Source organism: Glycine max, chromosome 19, assembly GCF_000004515.6.
Source record: "Glycine max cultivar Williams 82 chromosome 19, Glycine_max_v4.0, whole genome shotgun sequence".
NCBI lineage: Eukaryota > Viridiplantae > Streptophyta > Magnoliopsida > Fabales > Fabaceae > Glycine > Glycine max.
Genome location: NC_038255.2, coordinates 31,583,354 through 31,607,782, shown reverse-complemented (window position 1 = coordinate 31,607,782; position 24,429 = coordinate 31,583,354). Strand labels below are relative to the sequence as shown.

The following is a 24,429-nucleotide window of genomic DNA, read 5'->3' as shown; positions in this document are numbered from 1 at the left end:
AACTAAGAAAACATTTATTGATTGATTTTAACACTGAAATACGTATTGTGCATTAAAGCGAGAAGAGAGTAGAGTTTGATGAAGTCTAACCCCAACTATACCTTTGTTATCGGTTAAATATTCTATTTTCAACTTTGTTTTGATTATAAAACCACAAAAGATTATTTTAACCTTGTGTTATGCAATTGTTTTGTTTTAATCTTTACAAAATTGACTAAAGTTTGTGTTTTTATGCTTTCTTATATCCGTTAGCTTAAGTTGATATTTACATAAAAATTGCTAATATTGTATAAGTATTTAGGGAAACAATGCTTGAATTTTTCATTTTAGTGCTTATATTATTTGGAACATTTGTAAAAGAGATAATAATTATGCATTCAATAACATCGAATAAACTAATGAAAGAGATAATAATTATGCATTCAATGTATAACTGCTTGAATTGAAAAAACAGGTATACCGCTTATCTTTATATGAATCCATGTAATAGAGTATTATATTAATATATACTGGTTGTTGGAGTTGAAATACAATCAAGAAATATTGAATTCCGTAAATACAATTAAGCAAAAACTATTGTATTTTTTGCGGATAGCAATTGAATTGAATAACAATTGAACTGACGCAAATAATTCGCGCACTGTAGCGATCGATTTTAAAACAATACCGCAAAACAATTCTCAATTGAAAATCACTGCTATTGAAACTCACCCCAATCTGGCAATTTCAAAAAACTGTCAAGACACATAATGAAAGATAATTGAGATCATTCACGCGTAACAATAATAGTTAATATTGACACTTAAAACTCGAACAATTTTAGAAGTGCGGTAAAACAATATTCTTCGTATCTGATCAAATATGAATTCACGGCAGCGGCGTAAATCGTCAAAAATAGAGATATGAAAAAGGCTCAAGAACGCATCATTCAATTGAAATCAAAAGAATATACCAAGTTCTAAATCATACAAGTAGGCTCTGATATTAAATGTAAAATAAATAATTTATCACGAACGGATTTATATGAATTTAGAATACCACCAAACATGATCAAGAATATAAAACTTTGTTGGGGGGTAACATTCAGAAATCCAAAAGCTAAGCATTCCTTTACTTGATCACATACTTTAAAAGTTTAGAGTTTTCCGTAAGACAAACCTAGTGACTAATTGATTGTCGTGACAATAAATGAAAGCTAATTTTACTTTTTATTAATCATAAATACCTTTTATTATGAACTTAGTGATTAGACCCACATTATTTCCTATGAGAATTAGGTGTTAGGTGTTTAAAGTATATAAACAACTAATTATATTATTAGTAGGGCTTAAGTATCATCAAATACATCATAAGATTAGTTCATTTTTCGTAAAGAAAACATTACAATTAATTGTAGCCGTCATAAATTGATATAGGAAAATTCTAACATACATCTCCCCATTTTTACTGTAATAATCATTCTCTTTTTGTTAGCATTATTTTTGGTAGCAATTCTTCCGTTTGGCATTTCGCATCAGATCAATAACAACCATGAAGAACAATCACTAGCCGAGAGGAAATGCACTATTTTTTTTTTTTTTTTTTTGCAATTAGGCCCTTATTACTACTTGTTTTTGTCTGAATTGGTGACCATGGAGATTTGGGTGAGGAAAACATGGTGGTGACAGGGGTTTTGAAGAAGAGGAAGGCTGGGAAGTGGGAGGAGCAGGTTGATTGCAAAGGTAATTTGGTTCATTCAGGTTTCCTATGGGGTGCAGGAAAGATCATCCTTGGTATAAAAAACGTACTATAATAATTATTATAAGAAAGTGTTTTCGTCATAATAAATTTAACTAATAAAAATATATTTCGTCTGTTTCTTACCAGATCTAAATTAGAAGTAGTATTTGTTCTTCATATATATAATACTCAATCCATAATGTCTGTAAGAAAAAAGATTCAATCCATAATATTTATTACATTAATTATTTTTAAATTAAAATATTCTTGTACTAATAAATACTTAGAAGAAAATAAAATATTAATGACAAAAAAAGTTTTTTTAAAAAATATATAAATTAAGATAAGTTTATTATTATTAACCAAATTATTTTTTTAATTTTAGTAAATTAGATAATTAGATCTTAAAAACGGAAGAAATATATGAAATAAACAATTATTTTAATACAATATAATTATAAAAAGTTCTAATGTGGCCAAATTGCAAAGCATATTAAAACAGTCAACTGTAAATGACAAGTCATAAAGGCGTTGTTTTTTTTTTGTTTTTTATTTTATTTTTTACTGTCAAGGAATTGTTTCTAAAGCTATAGGACAAATTTTTTCTTTGAATTTCAAAGTTCAAACAAATCACGTTTCACTCTGCATCTGTTTCCTTTTTGTTCTGTTCAAGGGTCCTGTATATTAAACAATCAAATCATATTAGTGTTAGTATGTGTGAGTGTATGTGGGTGTGGTATTTGTCAATTAAAATTACTCAGCATTAAATTTTGTAAAATAATTTTAATAATTTTTAGGATAAAATATGTTTAAAATTCCTTGTAAATTTAAAAAGTATTAATTTGATCTTCATAAAACTTTTTATATCTCTACAAAAATAAAACATATTTTTTATAATCTTCGATGATAACACATGATTAATAAATTTATACTTGTAAAGGAATTAAATAGTCTATGATGGTTAAAATATTTTAAAATAAATTAAACAATTTTTATAGAGAACAAATTAATACGAAATTTTTTATGAGAACCAAATTAATATTTTTTAAATTTTACAAAAAGATCTCAAACATATTTTGTTCTAATTTTTTTATAAATGTTAAATTATGTGAATCACAATAATTATTTTTAAAAATGATATTATTTATATAATTGAATATAATTATGGATATGTAAATTGTAAAACGAACTGAACTCAAACATAAATACCAGAAGAAAATCGTCCAAGTGCCTTTTTTATTATTACCCTTAAAGGAGAAACATAAAGCAAATTCTTATAAATGAATATTTTGGTATCTGAACTTGTAAACACACTTTCTTTCTTGAAAGATTTAACATTCTAATTTAGTCCCTAAATTAAAAAATGCAACAATTCCATTTTGTCCTACAAGAGATTGATTTCAGCATTATAATTTAATAATAAACTGATACATAAAAACTTAATTGCAGAGCATAATTGTTATATTTTTTTACACATTCATAAATTAAATTAAAGTTTTTGTTTTCTTAAAAACTAAATTGTCACTAATTTATATATTAGAAACCAAAATTATCATTTATCATGTGAAAACATTAATTTTATGTGTTAAAGCAAGTCGAAATCGTATAAAAGGTGTAGTATATTTTAATCTCCTATAAATTACTCAGTCATATTTCTTGCCCGCCAATTAAAGACCTATTCTTAATGGCCCTTCAAATAAAAATAAAATCCATTAATTCTATATTTCTATGTGTTTCAGTGTTTATGAGCTATCAATATTAATTAGTGATGAAGGATTTAGATGATTTGGTTTAAAGTAGTCTTAAATTTAATTAAATTGTCATGAGAATATATTAATTACCTTTGAGCTCTGAACCACCTTGAGAGTTGATATAGTTGCATAGTCTCATTGGTGACATGGCATGCAAGAAGATGTAGGTTACGCGGTCGCACCACCCAAGCAAACCTCATGAACGATGCCGAATAAACACACATAACTGCACTAGTTCGATTTATTAATTGATTTCCAAAATTAAATTAACTAGGAGCCTTATATAAATAGGAAATAAAAACAATGGATTCAATTACGAATTAATTCTTCTCAAACAAAAGTTAACACTAAATAGGAATTAATTAATTAACCTCCGGTCATATTGACAGATATTGTTTCCGGTGGTTTCTTTGTGTCCATTGCTGCCTGATAAAATGAAAATTAGATGAATTATTCTCATTTCACATTTATTTATTAATATTTAGCTACAGTTTAACTTAGTTTTCTCTTGATAGAGACTAGAGAGTAACAATAAAATTAAGGCCACATACTATTTTGATGAATATGCTGAAAACAAAATTTAATAAAAAAATAAATTATAGTATATAATAAATAAGATTGACATAGAACAAATAGACTCCAATTTGTTTTCAACAAGTGGAAAACAATTTTCAACTTGCAATAACAAATTATTAACTTGATTACTCGAATATAGAAAATTAAGTAACAATATATCTACCGCAAAAGGAAGGCTCCAATTGAAGGCAGGACCCCAAAAATGAGTTGTTTTTAGACCAGTGGGACTGTTCCAAAAAGAGCGGAGGATGTTCATCTTGTGAACTATTTTTCTGTATTTTTGCAACCTGCAGAGTAGAGACACCAAATGTATGGCATTTTAATTTTTCAGTTTGCCACTGTAAATATCAAACATATATGTTTTTACTTCAGATAAACATATAGGTTTACTGCATCGTATATAGGTAAGTTAACACTAATTAATTGCCTCCTATGATATTAGTATTCTTTTTGCACTTCTATATTTTTTTTCACTTTTTTTTTTCATGTATACTGTCAATATAAAAGATTCTTACACTAATTACTAATCAAATATCATGTTTTTGTTAGGAATAAAAATCCATGTTAGACATGCTTGTGAGTAAACTATTATAAAAAAAAGTTAATAAATTTATGATATAGCACGTGATTAAATTACTATTTACTATCTATATAGGTAAGTTAACATTAATTAATTGCCTCCTATAATATTAGTTTTCTTTTCGCACTTCTATATTTATTTTACGTTTTTTTTCCATATATATTGTCAATATAAAAGATTCTTACACTAATAACTAATAAAATATCATTTTTCAGAATAAAAAATCCATGTTAGATATGATTTTGACACAATTATTTAAAAAATTAATAAATTTATTATATAACCATAATTTGTGATTAAATAACAATAAAAAAATACATTTAAAGTAAATCCGTTTTTTTGCTATATTTATTGTAGTTTTTTTATGGTTACTATTTACTTAAATCACAAATATTTAGAAGGTTGATGGCGAGTTCAATATGAGTTACAAACTACAATACATCAAGATAAAAAGTTTAATTTAGACTTCTATAATGAGCCTTTAAGTCCAATGAAAGTTTAATTTGTATAGATTTATACTATAATCGAGTGGGGCTAAAAATGATCAAATTACATTTGTGTTCAAAATTTAAAGCTCAAGAGTGAGGTGTGAGCTTGGGTGGTGATAGGCTTGATTCAAGTCACAAGCTATCATGTGGTGAGGCTAAAAATGATCAAATTACATTTGTGCTCAAAATTTAAAGCTCAAGAGTGAGGTGTGAGCTTGGGTGGTGATAGGCTTGATTCAAGTCACAAGCTATCATGTGGTGAGCCCAAAAGTCCATATTCAATTTAGACTTCTAAATTGAGTTCTATAAGCCTAGTGAAATCTAATTTTATACATGTTATTGTGAGTTGAACCCACTAAAAAGGCCTAGATTTTATTCATAATCAAAATTTAAAGCTCAACTTCTACATTTGATCGGATGGGTTCAAGTCAAGTCCATTGCCCAATTCCATTTTTCCCCCTTTAGCAGAGACTCTTTGAAAAACTAAGAAAATTAGGTGAGAGGTGGAAGGATGAAGGAATATATATATATATATATATATATATATATATATATATATATATATATATATATATATATATATATATGAGACAACTTCTAAAAGTTTAAAATTAGAACTAAAAACTCTTCTTTTTTTCTATTTTTCAAACGTGAGTTATAATAGTTTTGAATTTTATTTTAAAACCATTTCAACGCATTCTTTTTATTCAAGCATGTTTTGCTTTTTGAAGTTTGAAAACTAAAAATTTACAATCACTACAAATGAGATCTTAAGAATTAAATATGTTTTTAGTCTCCTAAATATCGAAGTCTTCCTATTTTAGTCTCTAAATTCAAAGTTACTTTTTTTCTTCTTCAAATTCGTAAAATGTTTTTTTTTTTTTTTTGCTATGTCTCTAGATATATAACTCATAGGTAGCTCTGTTCGTTAACTACTTTAAAAAAAATAGTATAAATTACTTCAGATTTTATTTGATAATCCTTCCTCCTTTCAAAACGTATGAATCCATCCACATACAAAATGGAACCTTTGTTTTGATGAATTGCATATATAAAGTGAAAAAAGAAAGTTATATGTTATCACAACAAAGATTCAGTCCAGATACCACAGTTATTCTATTTTCTTTATGATATTGTTTGTTTATTATTGCACAAGTAGATCTTCTGATAGCTAAATATTGAAGAACAGAGAGGAGAGATCGATCTTACTAGATAACCAGCATGTATCCAGTGGTTACTTATAATATATAATTAAGAAAAGGGTATAAATAATTAACAAGAAAGCAGTACCTGCAAATTAGGATTTAAGATATCAATTCAGGCTATCCTCTTGATCAATCTGGTTCACTGTAATTGCAAAGTCATTACCCTGTTCTTTATCTTAGAGAAGCAGCTATGGTACCGGGAAAAACACAAGGAAGAAGCCAATGGAGTTAAGCAGAATATCCTCTGAATCTAAGTATTTAAGTCCAATAAGCTATCAAACCATGATAGATACCTTCGTGTTTAAATTACAAAACTATCCTTTGATAAATGGCATTATCTCTTTCTTTCTCTACTCGCTGACTTGGCATTAGGTGTCCTGAGCTTTTGCACAAATTTTCAAGTATTTTTAAGGGGTTTAGTGGGTTAAAATATATTTTTTTCTCATAAATATATTATTTCTTTTTTTGTTTTTCATTTTTATAAAATTATAAAGTATCATTTTTTATCTGAAATTAAGTTTACATGGTTTCAAAATTATCCCAACTTATGTGCCATATTTTTTAATTTAAATTTTAAAATATAATTTTTAGAAATTAAAAATTATCATAAATTATTTAGAAAAATTAAAAAAAAAAGAAATAATCAAAATTCAATTTTTGACGGTCCCCGAAAATTATAAAAAAATTGAACCCCTCTTCCTACAACAATGAGGTTGTCTCGGATCCAGAAAGTAGGAAAAACACGAACACAACAATTGAGCCCCTTTTCGTTTTGCTTGATGAAAGAACTTGTGGGAAAACAAAGGGTGACCTGGGAAAAGCACAAGATCAAACATTCTGAAAAAACCCATGGCATTTGGCATATAGGTTCTGATTCATCCCACCTTAATTCTAGATAAAAAAAAAAAAACATATCGTAATTATAATTTTGTAATTTACACGAACGAAATTTAAATTTTAATATATTTATAGGACGGAAAATATATTTTAATTTTAAGAAAATAAAAATGTTTTTTTGTTAGTGAAAATAATTTTTTTTAAATAGGGAATTTATTATATTTAAAATATAAACTTTATTTAATTATAATTTTTAAGTAATTAAAGTATATAATACAATTATTTAATATTCTTAAATTATTCACATTTCATATTTAATAATTATTCTTAAACAATTAAATGTACTTCTTATAATAATAAAAAAGTACTTCTAATGAACCTTATTTATTTAATTGGTCGATTAGTAAGTTAATTAAAAAACAAACAATTCAATTAAGAATTTGCAGAAATCACGGATTCACGCACGGTATTTGTGCTATTTTAACATTTTTCTTACTCGACGAATGTATATTATCTAGCTTTATCTTAAAAATTATACTTATTTAAAGCATCTTATTTTAAATGAAAAAAATTACATGCTTATCTGACAACTCACATACTTATCTTTAATCGCTGTATAATGAATATATAAGTAGGACCTGAATTGTTTGTAGTCAGGTTTCACACATTTAACTCCAGCTAGACTGTTGCTTCCTGCACTCAAAAATTGGTTCATGGATTATTTTTTTTCCCTTCTGAATTGGTTACACTTTTTTAGCTTTTAGAATGGTCAATCCAAAAGACCAAAATAACAACATTTCAGAAAGATGTAGGAAGTAATTTTTTGGGTGCAGGAAGCAACAGCCGTAACTCTAAAGTTATAATCTAATGGTTGAAACTTTTTCTTATATTTTATTAATTTTGTAATTATTGAAAAATAAAATTAAAAATTTAACTAGTAAAATATTAATATCTATTTATTTTTATTTAAATTTACAAGTATTCATAGATTAACGTAACTTTGTCTCTGTTGAAAATATAACATCATCAAAGTTTTATGATAGATTCATTCTTTTTTAAGAAACAAAAGTAATTATTTTTTGAAAAAGAAAATCCCAACGTGATCAATATGGAACTAATACAATGATAGCAGATAATGATATGCTGTAAGAACATATTGAACTGTATCTATTAAAGTCCTATCCTCCTGCTAATTTATTTTTAATTAGTCCTATTCTTCTATCAATTTTTTTTTCATATCTCTCAAATAGCTGCTAGTGATTCAAACTGACCAAACTTGGTAGTAAAAATTATTAAATTAATCCCATGACCAAGAACCTCGTGGTTTTATCCCCCCAAAAAGGATAATGTATCTATTCTATCCAATGGTGTTGAGTGCCAGTCGTGGTGGGAACAAATTCTGATATAATATAGTTTTCCGGTTCTGTCCGTTTTCTCCAACCATCTTGGCAGAAATAGACAAGTTCAATGCATTTATGGTAGGTTTGTTCTGGGGCAGTTACATATGTTTCAATTTAATATTCACAGCTGAGAATGAGATTAACTTAAATATATATTTCCCTAATAACATTTAACAATTAAAAATCAATAAACTACACACTTTTTTTAAGGAACAAGTACACACTTAAACACATGTTTATTCTCCCACTTTTAATGTAAATATGCATGTTTCAAGCATTAAAAAATATATATGTTTCAATGTAATTTAAATCTCATTTTTTTTACAATAGCAAACACTAAAAATTAAAATTAATATTTCATACATAATACTTAAGGTTCTCACCCTGACCTTAATGGATTATCTCAATTTAATTTAATTAGGCAAAACATGTGTGTATCATAAGTGTTATTCTCAAATTAAAATTGAAGATTAGTCATAATAACTTTTCATGACCTTTGCTTCAGGAAAGAAAAAAACTGTTTCTAACCTTAATGTTAACTTTTTTTTTGGTTAAATTAGTTTTCCTTTCATCTAATTTATTATTTTGGTTCAATTTAATTCTTTAATTTTTTTGTTGAATTTAATTTTCTAATTTTTAAAAAGTGTTCATTTTGGTTTTCAATATTTATTTGCGTACAACGCCATCAATTTTGTATCTACTTAAAGGAATAATGACATATTATATGTCTGGTAGACTCCATGGTTAACAATTTTGAGGAAATGGATGATAAACACCAATTTGAATCCTTTCTAAAAATTAGAGAAACAAATTAAAAAAAATATAAAAACTAATTCAAATCAAAATAATAAATTAGAAAAAAATGTAACATTTATATATATATATATATATATATATAAAAGGTATATATATGTTTTAAGTCTTTGATAACCGAATGATTTTTATTTTAGATCTCTAATATATTTTTTTGTTTTGTTGCATTAAATTTTTGATATATTAAAACTTTTAATTTTAGTCTATTCATTATTTAAGTGATAATATGACATTTGGTAAACTATTAATATATGTTACATCATCACTTAACAATGATGATTCAAAATATAAGTTTTAATATAATAAGATGTAATGCAGTCAAAAAAATATTAAGAACTCCAAATAAAAACTATTCATTTATCAACAACCTAAACCATATTTAAGCTTATTTTAATTTAAAGAAATTAGCAAATTTGATCCATTTTAAATTAATAGTAAATCATTCACACTTTTACCCTTTTTTTATGCAAATCCATTTTCAAAGACATTTAATTTAAGGCTTTTATAGCTGACATTTAATTTTTACTTCAAAATATAAAAAAATTCAAAATAAATATGACTAAATTAAGACATTTGGTAACACTAAATAATATTATAAGATCCTCCGAAAAAACAATATTATAATCATTTTTTAAAGAATAATAAAATGACAAAAACAGAAGAAAAATTCTCAAGTGCCAAAATCTTAAACATATTAATGTAGAAGTAAAAATAATTTATTGATTCATAAAAAAAAGATAAATTAAAAAATTGAACGAGTTAAAATTGATTTGATTCAAACTTGAAAAGAAAACTAATTAACTAAATCAATATCAACAAATTTAATTAATTTAAGTTGGATCGCAAACTTCTTCGGTCAATCCAGTTTCAACGGCATCATCTGTTCTTTATCTTACATTAGCAGCTATGGCACCGGGAAAACCCAAGAATGAAGCCGATTAAGGTAAGCAAAATATCCTCTGAATAAAAAATACTTAGGTCTAATAAGCTGTCAGACCATCATAGATACCTTTGTGTTAAATTACATATCCTTTGGTATTTATCTATTGACTCTTGCTCCACTTGTTGAGTTGGTAATACGTGTACTTTTTTCCCTTTTCTGAATGGGATGGGCAAAAGGCCCCCAAACCAGAAACGGCAATCTATGTACTATTACTATACATGCTTTTGTACAAATAAAATATTACTATCTTCTTGACACATGCTAAGTTAAGTTATTATTAAATCCACAATATATATATATATATATATATATATATATATATATATATATATATATATATATATATTAATAAAGAGAGGTACCAGGAGTATCACATTACAAAAAGAAAGCAAGTTAGAGAATAAAGGTTAGTTAATATTTATATCTTGTGTGACTGACATATATAAGGCTTTTTTACCAATTGGGGGTAAAAAAATTTACAATTTTTCATTTCGGGTATATTTTAAAAAATTATTCAAAACGGGGTAAATCCTAACAATTGTTACGACTTCTAAAGTCAAAAGTCGTAACACCTGTTATGTTTTTTTTATTTTTTTATTTTTTAATAAAGTCATAACAATATTTAGGACTTCAGTGTAAATATAATTTTTTTTACGACTTTAAAATCGTATTTTGTTTTACGACTTTAAAAGTCATAAAACTTTTTAAAAAAATTTTGAGGTATACGACTTCAAAGTAACCTCCCTTTTTTTCTTTTTTAAATAAAGTTGTTTTACTATTTGCAACCTGTTTTTAATTTGTTAACCTTTTTTTTCGTAAATTTGTTTTTTTCTAATTTAATAATGTTTACGATTTTATTTTTCTAAAATAAAAAGTTAAAAAATATATTTAAATATATAATAAATAATATTAAGTTAATTTTATTAGTATATTTTTGGTGATAATATTAAGTTAATATAGTTTACTTTAAATGTTTTTTATTTAAAGTTTAAATAATCTATCAATAAAAATACATTAAAAAAATTGAAAGACTTTAAATTAAAAATTGATTATATTTAAATAAAAATTACATATTTGTTAAACTAATAATGAGACGATGTCCCACAACGAGTTTTTCTAGATATGCGTCTGGGTCTCTCATCTTGTTGGACTGAATTTGTCTGTGTTTGTTGTCCTCTCGGTTTACGGCCTCTACCTCCTCTTGTTCTAGGATGCTGACGTGTAATTGTCCGTTATTGTTGAGGAACATGATGACCACTGTTGTCATCATCATCAACATCATCATCGTCATCGTTGTTATTGTTGTTATCCTCATCCTCGTCCTCATCTTCGTGACTCATGTCACGTATTTGAGTAGGTAATGATGGACGATAACAAGAACTAGATGGTGCAAGATTATATGCAGATGAAGGAGTGTTGAAAGTGGTGGCAAACATTTGTGAGGAGCCATAAAAAACATTTGAGGTAGAAGGGACTTGAAATGAATATTGAGGTATATATGATGAGAACCCCAGTGGTTGAAAACTTTGTTGACATCCTTGAGACGTATGACCAGAAAAACTTGTTGATTGATATTGTGCTTGTGATGGATGATGTTGGGACATAAATTTAGGAACATGCACTGGAGGTACATTAGGTTCCGCATATGATTGATGTTGGTGATGACCAGGATAATACTGTGATTCAAATTTATAAAGTTAGAAATAACAATGAATAATGATATCAAGAATGATTAAAATTGTAAAGTAGATTTACAACCTCTGTAGATACTGCTCCTTCACGCGATATATATCGTCTAGTTCGACGTATATACCATTGCATGTATTCTGAATTTTCATGTAAAAGACCTTGGTCCATTTCACCATGAACAATATAATTATTCCAATGATTCCATTTGAGAATCCACTGACGATGATGGTGAGGCCAAAAAATATATGTTCTCCCTCTCATATCTATGTTGTGAATTTGATCTAGATTTGGTGGGTCATCTGGAATAATTTGTCGCAGTCCAAATTGTCTCATGACCCTATCTATTGGATGCCATTCGACAATTGCAAAACATATGAGAGGGACTTTTGCTCGAACAATCATTGATACCTCTACATCATTAATTAATGGCCTTATTTCTGGTGTGTCATAAGGAGTCCACAAGAACTGCACACATACACTATTATTGTAACATATTTATAATGGAATAGGAAACCAGAAAATATAGTTAATTCATGAAAATTCAAAAATGAACCTCATTAACATGTAGTTTATCAAATATGATGCTTATCAATCTCACTGAATTGGTAAGAATATTTGGTTTGATCCTTGGACGAGACCACCTTCGTGCAAGAGGAAATCCGAGTCCTTGTTGTACTTCTTCCATGGATAGGTGATCTATCTTTGGGGTAATTCATTTAATGCGGTCCCACGCCCATGACTGTAGCAACAACAAACATCCACCAATTTTTGTTTGGTCTGGCTTCACAGCCCGATCTAGAGTTCGGAAAAGGGATGCTAATACTACTGCACCCCAACTATAATGACTTGTCTCAGTTAAATTTGATAATAAAAGAAGATACATAAAATGAACTCTTGCACCTGATGTATCTGGCATCAAACAACCGCCTATAATCATCATCATATGAGCTCTAACATGTTGTGCAATGACAACATCAGCATCAATGGGAAGTTGCTGAAAATTTTCCGCAACCAAGTTAGGTAAATCATTTTACCTTTTACATACTTATCAGGTGGAGTTTCCCCGAGTAATGTCTGACAAACAACACGTACATCGCCGGTGATGAAACCGGTTACCGACAATCCATCAATCTTCAAGCCCAACTATAGGGCCACATCCTGTAAAGTAATGGTTGCCTGTCTCTGTTCTCCAACGTTCAACCAACGCACTAACCAAATGTTGGTTAATATCAACTTTTCCAACATTTATAATATGTCCGAAACCAGCTAAATTGATTAGATTTTTTTACATGATTATCTATTTGATCCAAGTGGCTAAAAGCCCAAACAGAAGTATACCTCGGATGGATGATTCTCTCTTGGCCTTCCCACACTTGATTTGAAATATGATTGTCTTATAAGCGCAACAACGAACAATCAACTGGTCTGGGTTGTGCATATACCATTGGTAAATGGATACAAGGATGAAAATAAGAATGAGGAAAAATGAAAGGGGGGAGGTATGATGTGACACCCTCTACCCTTCACATATATATTAATAAAGGAATAAAAATTTAAATATTAATTAAAAGTATTTTTAAAACATTTTTAAATACAAGCTTTTCAAATGGGTAAAAGGCTCACATTCACTTTCTTCTACATCATATTCAAACTTGTCCAAATAAATAATAAAGTCATCTCGACTCAAAGAAGGTCATCTAAGTCTCATACAATTAATATAGAACCTATATCCTAATGTCACATCCTATCAGAGCGTGGTGTTCTCGTGTCCTCTAGCATGAGGTTCTTCATAGTCATCCACCTATTCATCTGCTCCCCCGAACACAAAGTTCAAGATCATCACAGGATTCAAACACAAACAGCAAATCGAGAGTGAGTTATCACATTTCTAACTACTAAAGAGAAACAATACAACATATAGTAGCCAAATACAATTTACTTAGCATATCTCACATTATTTCATCACTTTGTCATTCATCAATCACACTTTTCATCCATCAATCACACCTTTCAATCATCAATCACTATACACAGGAATATACAAGAATGACACATTCCGATCAAGACATAATAACACATCAATTTCATAATAAACAATTAGCAAGCGTATGCGATAGTTATGCTAAGACTCAAGCCTATATGCAATGTGGTACCATGTCAGTGAAAAACCTCGTCGGGCGCCTAGGAGTACATGACAAGACAAACCACACAATAATAAGTCAAGTCACTCTCACTTGGTAATATCATAGGGAGACCAGTCAGGGTCACAGTGTTTTGCGAGAATGCTCCAACCATATGGGATCAACATAGGCTTAAAGGAACACTCAAACCGTGTGACCCCCAAGGCCTACACTCCGAAGAGTCCGTCAGGGCCTCTCCCTCCTGATTCAGGTCCAACCCAGAAAACATTTTAGCACACAGACTCTATCTATGAACTGTACAAAACACACGACTCCTCAATTGTTCTCAAAATAATTTTAACTCGTCGCCCTTTAAGGGTCTTATCATTAACTCGTCGTCCTTAAAGGGACTTAACATCAACTCGTCGCCCTAAAAGGGACTTAGCATTAACTCGTTGCCCTTGAAGGGACTTATGATCGTGTGATTGTATAATTCATAATTCACAACTCAATGCACACAACACTTCAATGCACATATATATCTCAATCATATACATACTCAATTTATCACATACACTTAATCCCAATCACAATGGTATAATCTCAATTTAACATATTATCACACCTCATGAATCATATACACTTTATCTATGAACTATGCAATACACACATTTACTCAATTGTTTTCAAAATCATTTTAACTCGTCGGGTTCTCACAGTGGATCTCATCACAATACTTGTCGCCCTTAAAGGGTCTTACAATTGTGTGATTGCACAGTTCATAGTTCACAACTCAATACACACATCTCATTTCAATACACATGTATTTCATCATCCGTCACATGTTCAATTTATCACATACTCACAGTTTGAATCATCATTTCATAACCTCAACATAACAATTTATACAAAAGATTTTATCACAACATGGGATGTAAAGCCTCTAAAATAGTTTCTCACAATTGTATCAAAATCAATTAATCAAAATCATGGGTTAAACACAAAGACATCAAGAGCACTCAAGTTTATCAATCAATTCTCATCAGGACATCAATTGGTACATAGAACACAATAATATTGCATTCATAATCATAAAAAAAATTATAATTCAATAAACATCCTAAAATAAACCCAAATTTAGTTCTCTAAGGATCCCTACATATGTTCTCACTAACCCCCAATTGTGAATAACTCATCCCTTACCTCTGAGCGGACTCATGTGTCTTCAGCCAGCGATAGTAATATCTCTAGCGGTTTCCTGAGATTCTTCTAGTTATTCCTCCGACTGCTCTCCGATAGAATTCCCAAACGTCAGAGAGACGGAGAAGAGATTGAAACCTCCACTTGTACTATCTCATGCGATTTCTTTTTCTCCCTGCACGAATATTATCTCGAAAATCCCAACGGTGTTAGTGTGTGAAATTTAATGTCGAACAAAATATCCAAATTTCATGAAAATCCAATGGTTAACAAAACCGAGATCGTAGTTTTACCGAGACAGTTTTGGGTTTCTGTGGGAAATTAAAATGCTACAATGCGAAGGGTTTTCCTCTAAGCTCAGATATGAGTTTGAAATTCCCAACGGTGAGAATGTTCGAAATTGGGTTGCGAATGTGGTACTCAAATTTAACGACGATCCAACGGTGAACAAGTCCGAGATCGTCATTTTTCTGAGACAGATTTGGTGGGCTGCGGGAAAAAGAAAGGGTTTTGAGAGGAGGAGAAAAACGAAAATGATGGAAAGAAGAGGTACCGTCAGTGTGAAAACTGACCTAATGCTATTTATAGCTAGGTTTAATCTATTTATTTATTTATTATTTTATAAAAAACAAGCTTTATTTTATTCTCTATCAAACAAATAAATAAAATACTCTTTTTATTTTCTCTCAAATTATTATTTTAATTAATAATTATATCTCCTTATTTATTTATTTATAAAATCTCATCATTTTTTTAAACTCTATTTATTTATAAATAAAAATCCTTTTTAATCTAGTTTACGAAAATTGGGATGTTACATATGAAAGAAGGGTGGTCTGTGCTCAACAATTTTTGAAGTCTAATATACACAATGAAGTTGGTTGCATATAATAAAAGCTATACGTGTTCCCATGCTATCATATAATAAAACTTTGTATATATATATATATATATATATATAAAAGCTATACGTGTTAAAGCTATTCCCTTGGAAATTGTTAAAGCTATTCCCATGCTAAATAATATATAACTAATAATAATTATTGCAAGTTAGAAATAGTGTAAGCATGCTTCATGACTACATGAGTTAACAATACACTGCCTTGCTTGTGCAACTTTCATGGGTTCTAAAGCTATTTCCTTGACTGTTTTCTGCTATTTCAGTGCTGCAACATGAGTTAACAATACATTGCATTAACATGAGTGAACAATATAGTGCGCATACTGTTTTCTGATTTTCTTTGCTGTTTTATGTGATGCACAAGTGATGGCCTTTCAATTATTTGATTTTTTGTTGTTGTTTATAAACTGCTTTTTACTTTGGAGTACGACTTCACTATTATTTCACGAGACAATTGCTGAATTGTTGAAGTCGTGGAATACCACATGACTTCACTATTAATTAGTTTTGCATTTTTAATATCACTTAGTTATTATTAATTTATGGTTTGGTATTTTAGAATATTAGTGTTTAGTTGTTATTAGTTTACGGTTTAGTTAGATAAATTATTATACATGTTAAACTAATTTTGTTAAATTATGATTTTGTGTTTTAGAATATTAGTGCTTAGTTATTATTAATTTACGGTTTAGTTATATAAATTATTATAGATGATCAATTAATTTTGTTAAATTATTATTTTATGTTTTAGAATATTAGTGTTTAGTTATTATTAATTTACGATTTAGCTAGATAAATTATTATACATGTTAAATTAATTTTGTTAAATTATTATTTTGTGTTTTAGAATATTAGTGTTTAGTTATTACTAATTTACGGTTTAGTTACATAAATTATTATAGATGATCAGTTAATTTTGTTAAATTATTATTTTATGTTTTAGAGTAATATTATTTAGTTATTATTAATTTACGGTTTAGTTATTATTTTGTGTTTTAGAATATGAGTTACACAAATTATTATTACACTGTTCACTCCTGTGAAACCTATAAAAGGATAGTTCATTCTCACTTCGGTGCATCTGTTGCATCCAAACAATCAGCCTGGTTCTCTGATTTTGATGGTGTTTCTTAGAGTCATACTAACATAATTTTTTTAGTGTTACATACACGAAAAAAGTATTTAAAAAGGTTTTAATTTTTTACGTTACATGTAATCCAATGATTCCTTACTAATCAATAATTTTTTTTACAGATGACTACTGAAGAACCCATAATAGGAGATAATGTTAGTGACTTCAGTGATGACGAGCAACAACATGATTTTGGTGAACATGGTGAACCAAGCAATCAAAGTGAGTCATCTTCATATTTTGAAACTATTAGTAGCCAAATTTATGAAAATCAAGAGTACTCAAATCCTTATCAAAGGACAGCGAGTGTTAGTACAAATGACCTTTATGAAGGGTTGACATTTGAATCAAAACAAGCCGCTGTGAATGCCATTAAACAATTCCATTTTATACATTCATTTAATTTTGATGTGGTCGAGAACAAGAGTGACAAGTATGTTGTCATGTGTAATCAATATGGTAATGGATGTTATTGGAGGGCGAGAATATCGTTCAGCAAAATGCGCAAAAGGTGGGAGTTGAAGAAATTAAACGGTATTCACACATGCAAAAATTCTACCATATCACAAGATCATGTTAGGTTAGATTCTTCGGTAATTACCCATAATATTGTTCATTTAGTGAAAAAAAATTCGGGTATCGAAATCAAAACCTTGATTGCAGACATGCATCAACGGTTTCATTACACAGTTTCATACAAAAAAGCATGGACAGCTAAACAAAAAACTCTTGAAATGACATTTGGAAGTTGGGAACAATCATATAGTTACCTGCCTATATGGTTCACAGCTGCTCAACACTTTGTACCAGGTACCATAGTAAAATACAAAACTTCATCTTCAATGGAGGAAGGTGACGATAACCCTCCTAGGGTGATTCTTAACCGTGTATTTTGGGCGTTTAATCCATGCATTGAAGGCTTCAAATATTGCAAGCCACTTGTGCAAGTAGATGAGACATTTTTAATTGGCAAATACCATGGTACTTTGTTGACTGCCATCGGACAAGATGGTAGTAGGAACAATTTTCCACTTGCTTTTGCAATTGTTGAGAGCGAGACTTTGCTTTTGCAATTGTTGAGAGCGAAACTAAAGAAGCTTGGATGTGGTTCTTGCATTATTTGCGAAGATATGTTACTCCGCAACCAAATTTGTGTATTATATCAGACAGGGGAACTGGTTTGCTAGCAGCTTTACAATTCGAACGCGTTGGCTGGAATGGACCAGATGTTTCGTCTATGTACTGCATTCACCACATTGCATCAAATTTCAACAAACAGTTTAAAAATGTTGACTTAAAAAAACAAGTCATCAATATGGGTATGTTTCTTCCTATTTCATGCATCATATTCTTGCTTTATTACATGTTCACTAAATTTTTTACTCATTATTCTATCTTTTCGCACAGGGTATGAGATGAGGAAATCACGATTTGAGGCTAAGTTGCTCGCTATGTGAGCAGAGTTTCCACAAGCAACAGATTGGTTGGATCAAATCCCTAAGAGTAAATGGACTCAGGCCTATGATGAAGGAAAACAATATGGCCATATGACTACCAACCTTGCTGAATGTATGAATTCTGTTTTGAAAGGAGCTCGAGCATTACCTATTACTGCCTTAGTCAATGAAACATTTAATAAAATAAATGATTCATTTGTCACTAACGACATCAAAATCATGAATATGATAAAGGCAGGACATAGTTACTCCGAAGACGTATATGTCATGATGCAAGAAAATCAACACATTGCTACCTCACATTATGTTCGCATGTATGGTCGAGAAACAGGGGAGTTTGAGGTTCAAGAAATTGCAAATACGCGACTTGGTCGACGAGCAATGACATGCACTGTCAAATTGAATGAATGGTTGTGTGATTATGGACAATTTCAAGCACTTTGATTACCTTGCTCACATGCAATTGCAGCGTGTGCTTTTTGCAATTTAAATTATGATGACTTTGTTGACCCTGTATACAAGTTGGAAAATATTTTCAAAGTTTATCAACATCATTTTCATTCCCTTGGAAGTCAAGACACATGACCTCAATATTTAGGTCCGCATTTTATGTCTGATCCTTCGAAACAGCGGCAGACATCAGGCAGACCGACCACTACTCGGATACATAATGAGATGGATGAACCAATTCCAAATAGGCCTAAGAAATGCTCATTATGTAGAACTGAAGGACATAATCGGAGTAACTGTCCATACAAACAAGTACATGACTAAAATAACTTATAATTTTTATGTTTTTCTTTCATTTGTATTGTGTGTTTTATATTAATGTATTAATTATGTTGTTTTTAATTTTTATTGATAGATTATTTAAATAATTAAACATTTAAAGTAAACTATAATAAAAATATATATAACATGTTTTAAATAATTAAACATTAAAATAAAATAATAACATATCAAATAAAATCACAAAAAATATACTAATAAAATCAACTTAATATTATTTATTATATATTTAAATATATATTTTTTAAACTTTTTTATTTTAAAAAATAAAATCGTTAACATTATTAAATTAAAAAAACAAATTTATGAAAAAAGGTTAACAAAGTAAAAACAGGCTGTAAATAGTAAAATAGGATTTTTTTTAAAAAAAGGGAGGTTATGACTTTGAAGTCGTATACCTCAATTTTTTTTTAAATACAGTTTTACGACTTTAAAGTCGTAAAACAAAATACGACTTTCGTTTTTATTTTAAAGTACGATTTTAAAGTCGTAAAAAAAATTATATTTACACTGAAGTCATAAAAATATTTACGACTTCAATTAAAAAATAAAAAAATTAAAAAGTCGTAACAGCTGTTACGACTTATCCGTTTGGATAATTTTTTGAAATATATCCCCAAATAGAAAATTGCAATTTTTTTTACCCCTGATTGGTAAAAAAGCCCATAAATAACTAATAACCAAACCAACCAACAAGAGAATACAGAAAATTACTGTCCCCACCCTACATGCTACATCCTTCAAAACCCATTATGCCACAACAATACTATTCCTGAACCTCACAACAGAAAACATTCACAAATCTAGCAAAATTGGTCGAGCACGCACACCCTCGCCCAACACCTAAACCCTCATGTACACAAAGGATAGCCACAACCAATAAGAACAATTCTCACAGCCTAAAAATAGACTCGTACACCACCTCAAACTCCCCCTATGCAAGCTTGTGGACTACAAGACCACACTATACAAAGGATTGATTGAAAGATGGGAGATAATTATATAGCCCCAACCATAAAAATTTTTTTGCCTCTTCCACAAGCTTTGAAGAATCCACTACATGTTGGTTAAAAACACAATTATTCCTCAATTTTCAAATGCATACCATGACTGCACACCAAATGACCATTCACATATCAGGTTCATATCATGAGGTTCCCAAACCAAAACTCTGCAAGAAGTGTCCCTTCAAATCGTTCAGTAGCACTATAAAAAACAACGATGTTTTCTAGGAGTAGCAAGCTCGCCAAATCAGTGTTTCCATCTCACAGTTTAAGAACAAATGTTGAACTGACTCCACCTGCTTTGAGCATGACGAGCAAAGGGAATCTTCATGTTGATGAATATATTCCTACTCACCAAATTGTCTTTTATAGGAAGGCTTTTAGAGGAAGGACACAACTTTGTTGGGAACTTTAAGGCTCTAAATGAATGAAAATATCTCCTTATGCTACTCTTCTCCACCAAGTAGAGTTATCACCTCATACGTGGAGTGAGTAAAATACTCCCCCGAGGAACAAGCCTCCACTCCCACGAATCCTGGACCTCTGGATGAACATGCAATGATCTAAAATGTTAGATAATTGCTAGAGGAGAGGCATTTCCCATTTGAAAGTTGCTCTCCTCCACCTCAAGTCCCAACACCACCTCTCCTCCCTCCAAAGACCTATCTCACATATGATCACCTCCTTTTGCTTCAATATTAGGTACATTCTAGGGAGCAAGGATATAAGAATTTCTCTGTTCACCCACTCATCCCTCCAAAATCTACACAATCCCCCTCCCACTTTGCACCTCACAACACCATCAAACCATTACTCCTCATTTAAACCCCCACATGCTAATTTGAGGTCCTTCCACGACAAAGACTCCACTACTAAAAAAAGGTTTTTTTACAACGCACCATCGACAACGATCGTGAGAAAACTGTCTTAATATATAAGGCAGTGACATTTTCATAAATATAAAGAACATTTCAATTAGGTAACTGCAAAACGATGATGGTGTTCATGAAAACCATCATCGAAATCCAATATTCAACAAAAACTGTCTTTGAAGGAGGACCAACTTTTATTTTTGTCTCGTGCCTCTTTGCCTGTGCTCACTCATTTTCACTCCAAAGGTTCTAGATCGAGAGAGAGAAGAAATCGCCCGACAAGGTTCTCCCGGAGCCACTACTTGACAAGGTCCTCCCGGAGCTCCTTGACCGTGTTGTCAAGTCCCTCGATGTTTGCAATGCCTTCACCCTCGGCCTCGACGCTGTCAAAACACTTGGAGGAGCTCTTGTTTCCACCGAGTCTCAATCGCTCTCAACCTCAAAGGTACTCTCCCTTCGTCCTCGTCGTCTTCCTCCTACATTGACATTAGGGCCAACCTTGTAAGATTCGACGCTTCTGAGGTCACAAAGGACAGCCGTGGTCCGGATCTAATCCCTCTCTGGTAGTTGCGATGGAGGCAATGAGAAGGGGATGGTGTCGGAGATCCTAAGGAGAACCTCCTCGGTGGCTTTCAATAGTGCGGAGGGGGAGTCGCCCTCGTTGGCCTCCTCGACCCTTACACCACGCGCTTCATCGGCCCCGGCGAGACCAAGACGAAGTATGCCATTATCATCGACGGTGCCAACTTTGGCTGCAGCTCCTCCTGCGAGCATGCGCCCATGGCGCTGGGCGCCACCGTAGTAGTCGCAGAGTCGTACGCTAGGAAATCGTGGAGCTTTGTTTCATTTCCTTTTGCACATATGTGTTTATAATGATTTCTTTCATGTAAAAAGAAGGTAGCTAAAAATCTGACTGCAAATTATTCACCTTAAGCTGAAAACTATATTAGTGAATTATTCATTACACTGTTCACAACATTGGTAACTCTTTTGGATCCAGAAAGTGTTGAATAAATGTGTTAGCCTGCATTACTTACAAGCTTTCTTTGTTGAAATTAGGAAGAGAGAGCTTCAGCTCTTTCAGTAGCAAGCAAAATGGTTTAGTCAATGAAGTTTCTTCCTTCATAGGTAATATTCTATTACTTCCTTGTCATTTTGCCTTAGGTAAGATTCATCCACTGCCGTATTCTATTAAATTTGTTTTCCTTTGTACTTATATGTAAATGTTTTTTGAATTTTATGAAGGGAGAAATAGAAATCACCAAGGTCTGGCATGTGCTATTATTCTTAAGGTATGGGAGATAAGTTTAGTTGCAAAGATTGCTGTCAAACGTGGGATCTAGAACACAAACAATGAACTGATGGCTGAGGAGCTGAAGGTGGTTATTTGTAATTTGGCAATTATTTGTTTGTGCATTCATGCTTGTATCAAGTCTAATGCATTGTATTCCATAGAAGTTCTGACTGTTCAAGTAAAAATACACAATTGGATGTAAATCTTATATTAAGTTTTTTGGATCTAATCTATTTGTCCTTTGAAGCGGCTGGCTATGCTTTTACTAAGTAAGAGTCACCAACCAGAATTATAATTTTTTTTTTGCATTTATCTTTGAGGAAACCAGTTGGTTTTCTTTTTCCTATAATTTTATCAGCTAGCAAATAAGTGTAGCTACTAGCTAGGAATAATTAAAAGGATACTATATACTCACAATTAACATGCCTTCTACATTTTTGCTCAAAACATCATTCATCATTAGAGTTTTATTTTACCTTTTAATGTTATCACAAAACAAATCTATTATATTGAAGATGTTTACACATTCTCTGGGATGAATGTACATAATGCGGGATAGTGACAAAATCCTTGAGATACTTAAAGTAACCTTTGATGCTTTGGGGAAAAAGAAAAGAATGTTTTTTTTGGCATAGCTTTTTTCTTGAAAGGATGTGAATTGAAAGAGGTTGAACATATACTTGGTCCTCTTTATGATGACTGCAAGAAGCATCATATTGGGGTGTTGGTAGAAAAATCTCTCTTAAAGGTTAGGCATGGTACAGTTGAAATACACAACTTGATTCAGGACATGGGTAGACAAATTGACCAGCAAGAATCACTGAAAGAGCTAGGAAAGCGCAGAAGATTATGGTTACCACAAGATATAATTCAAGTTTTAAAAGACAACACTGTAAGTTAGACTCATGGATGGTTAGTTTGGTTTCTTATCTTGATTCATCTTTTTCTGTCTATCATATATGTTCATATATCATGCTACAATGTTTGTTTCATTTTGGGTTGGAAATGAAGAACTTGTTAACATGTATGAGGAGAAACTTGGGGATGCTGGCTACCATCTCTTCAAGCTTCCTCAAACCAACAATCGCGGAGACGGTAAGTGTGTGAAAATGCCATTCATCCCCAATCCTCATCCTCGTTTAAATATTTGTTTTCCCAATTGTTGCACTTATTTGTTTTCTAGTGGTTAGTGCTAATGTTTCATGTGGTTCTAGAGGATTATTTCATTTTTTTTATAAGATTTATGCTTCTTTAAGTAATTTTGCTGCTCTTTGGCTCAAAAACTTATTTATTATGCAGGTCTACTGACTGCCATACGTAAAGAATGTCTAAGAGTTATGGATTATAAAGAGTTGCTTTTTAACGATTGTGGCGATCGTGTTGCTTAGTTGTTACATGTTCAGTTAGTTACCCCCTTGGTACAAAACCCAAAAGGTAGTGTTCCCCAAGAGTTTCTGATTGTGAACACCCACTTGTTATTCCCTCATGATTCAAGTCTGTGCGTAGTGAGATTGAATCAGGTATGTGAATCCCCAACAATTTAATTTTTTTTGTCTGATTTATTGATGATTGTTATAGGCCAACTAATAGTTCGATTTTTGTCTCTCTTTAATGCTTTACCAAATTGAATGCATTATACATCAATATAATAATACTCTC

General features: G+C 30.6%; 1 protein-coding gene across 1 annotated transcript; it reads right to left on the bottom strand.

Moving 5' to 3' along the window:
- Positions 1-2,232: 2,232 nt before the first annotated feature.
- Positions 2,233-6,565, bottom strand: LOC106794112 (mitochondrial pyruvate carrier 1). The gene is made up of 5 exons (XM_003553866.5): positions 6,405-6,565; positions 4,210-4,333; positions 3,842-3,896; positions 3,561-3,696; positions 2,233-2,396 (listed from the first exon to the last, which is right to left on the bottom strand). The coding sequence occupies exons 2-5, from the start codon at positions 4,300-4,302 to the stop codon at positions 2,357-2,359; spliced, it is 324 nt and encodes a 107-aa protein (XP_003553914.1). The 5' UTR covers positions 4,303-4,333; positions 6,405-6,565; the 3' UTR covers positions 2,233-2,356.
- Positions 6,566-24,429: the final 17,864 nt, after the last annotated feature.

Bases quoted from the DNA above. Each gene is read 5' to 3' on its own strand.
- LOC106794112 (XM_003553866.5), bottom strand. From the start codon at position 4,302: ATGAACATCCTCCGCTCTTTTTGGAACAGTCCCACTGGTCTAAAAACA. The intron at 3,697-3,841 runs GTTAATTAATTA...GAACTAGTGCAG, and splicing joins ATCTGTCAATATGACCGGAG to TTATGTGTGTTTATTCGGCA. The intron at 2,397-3,560 runs GTAATTAATATA...TTTAATATACAG, and splicing joins AGGTGGTTCAGAGCTCAAAG to GACCCTTGAACAGAACAAAA.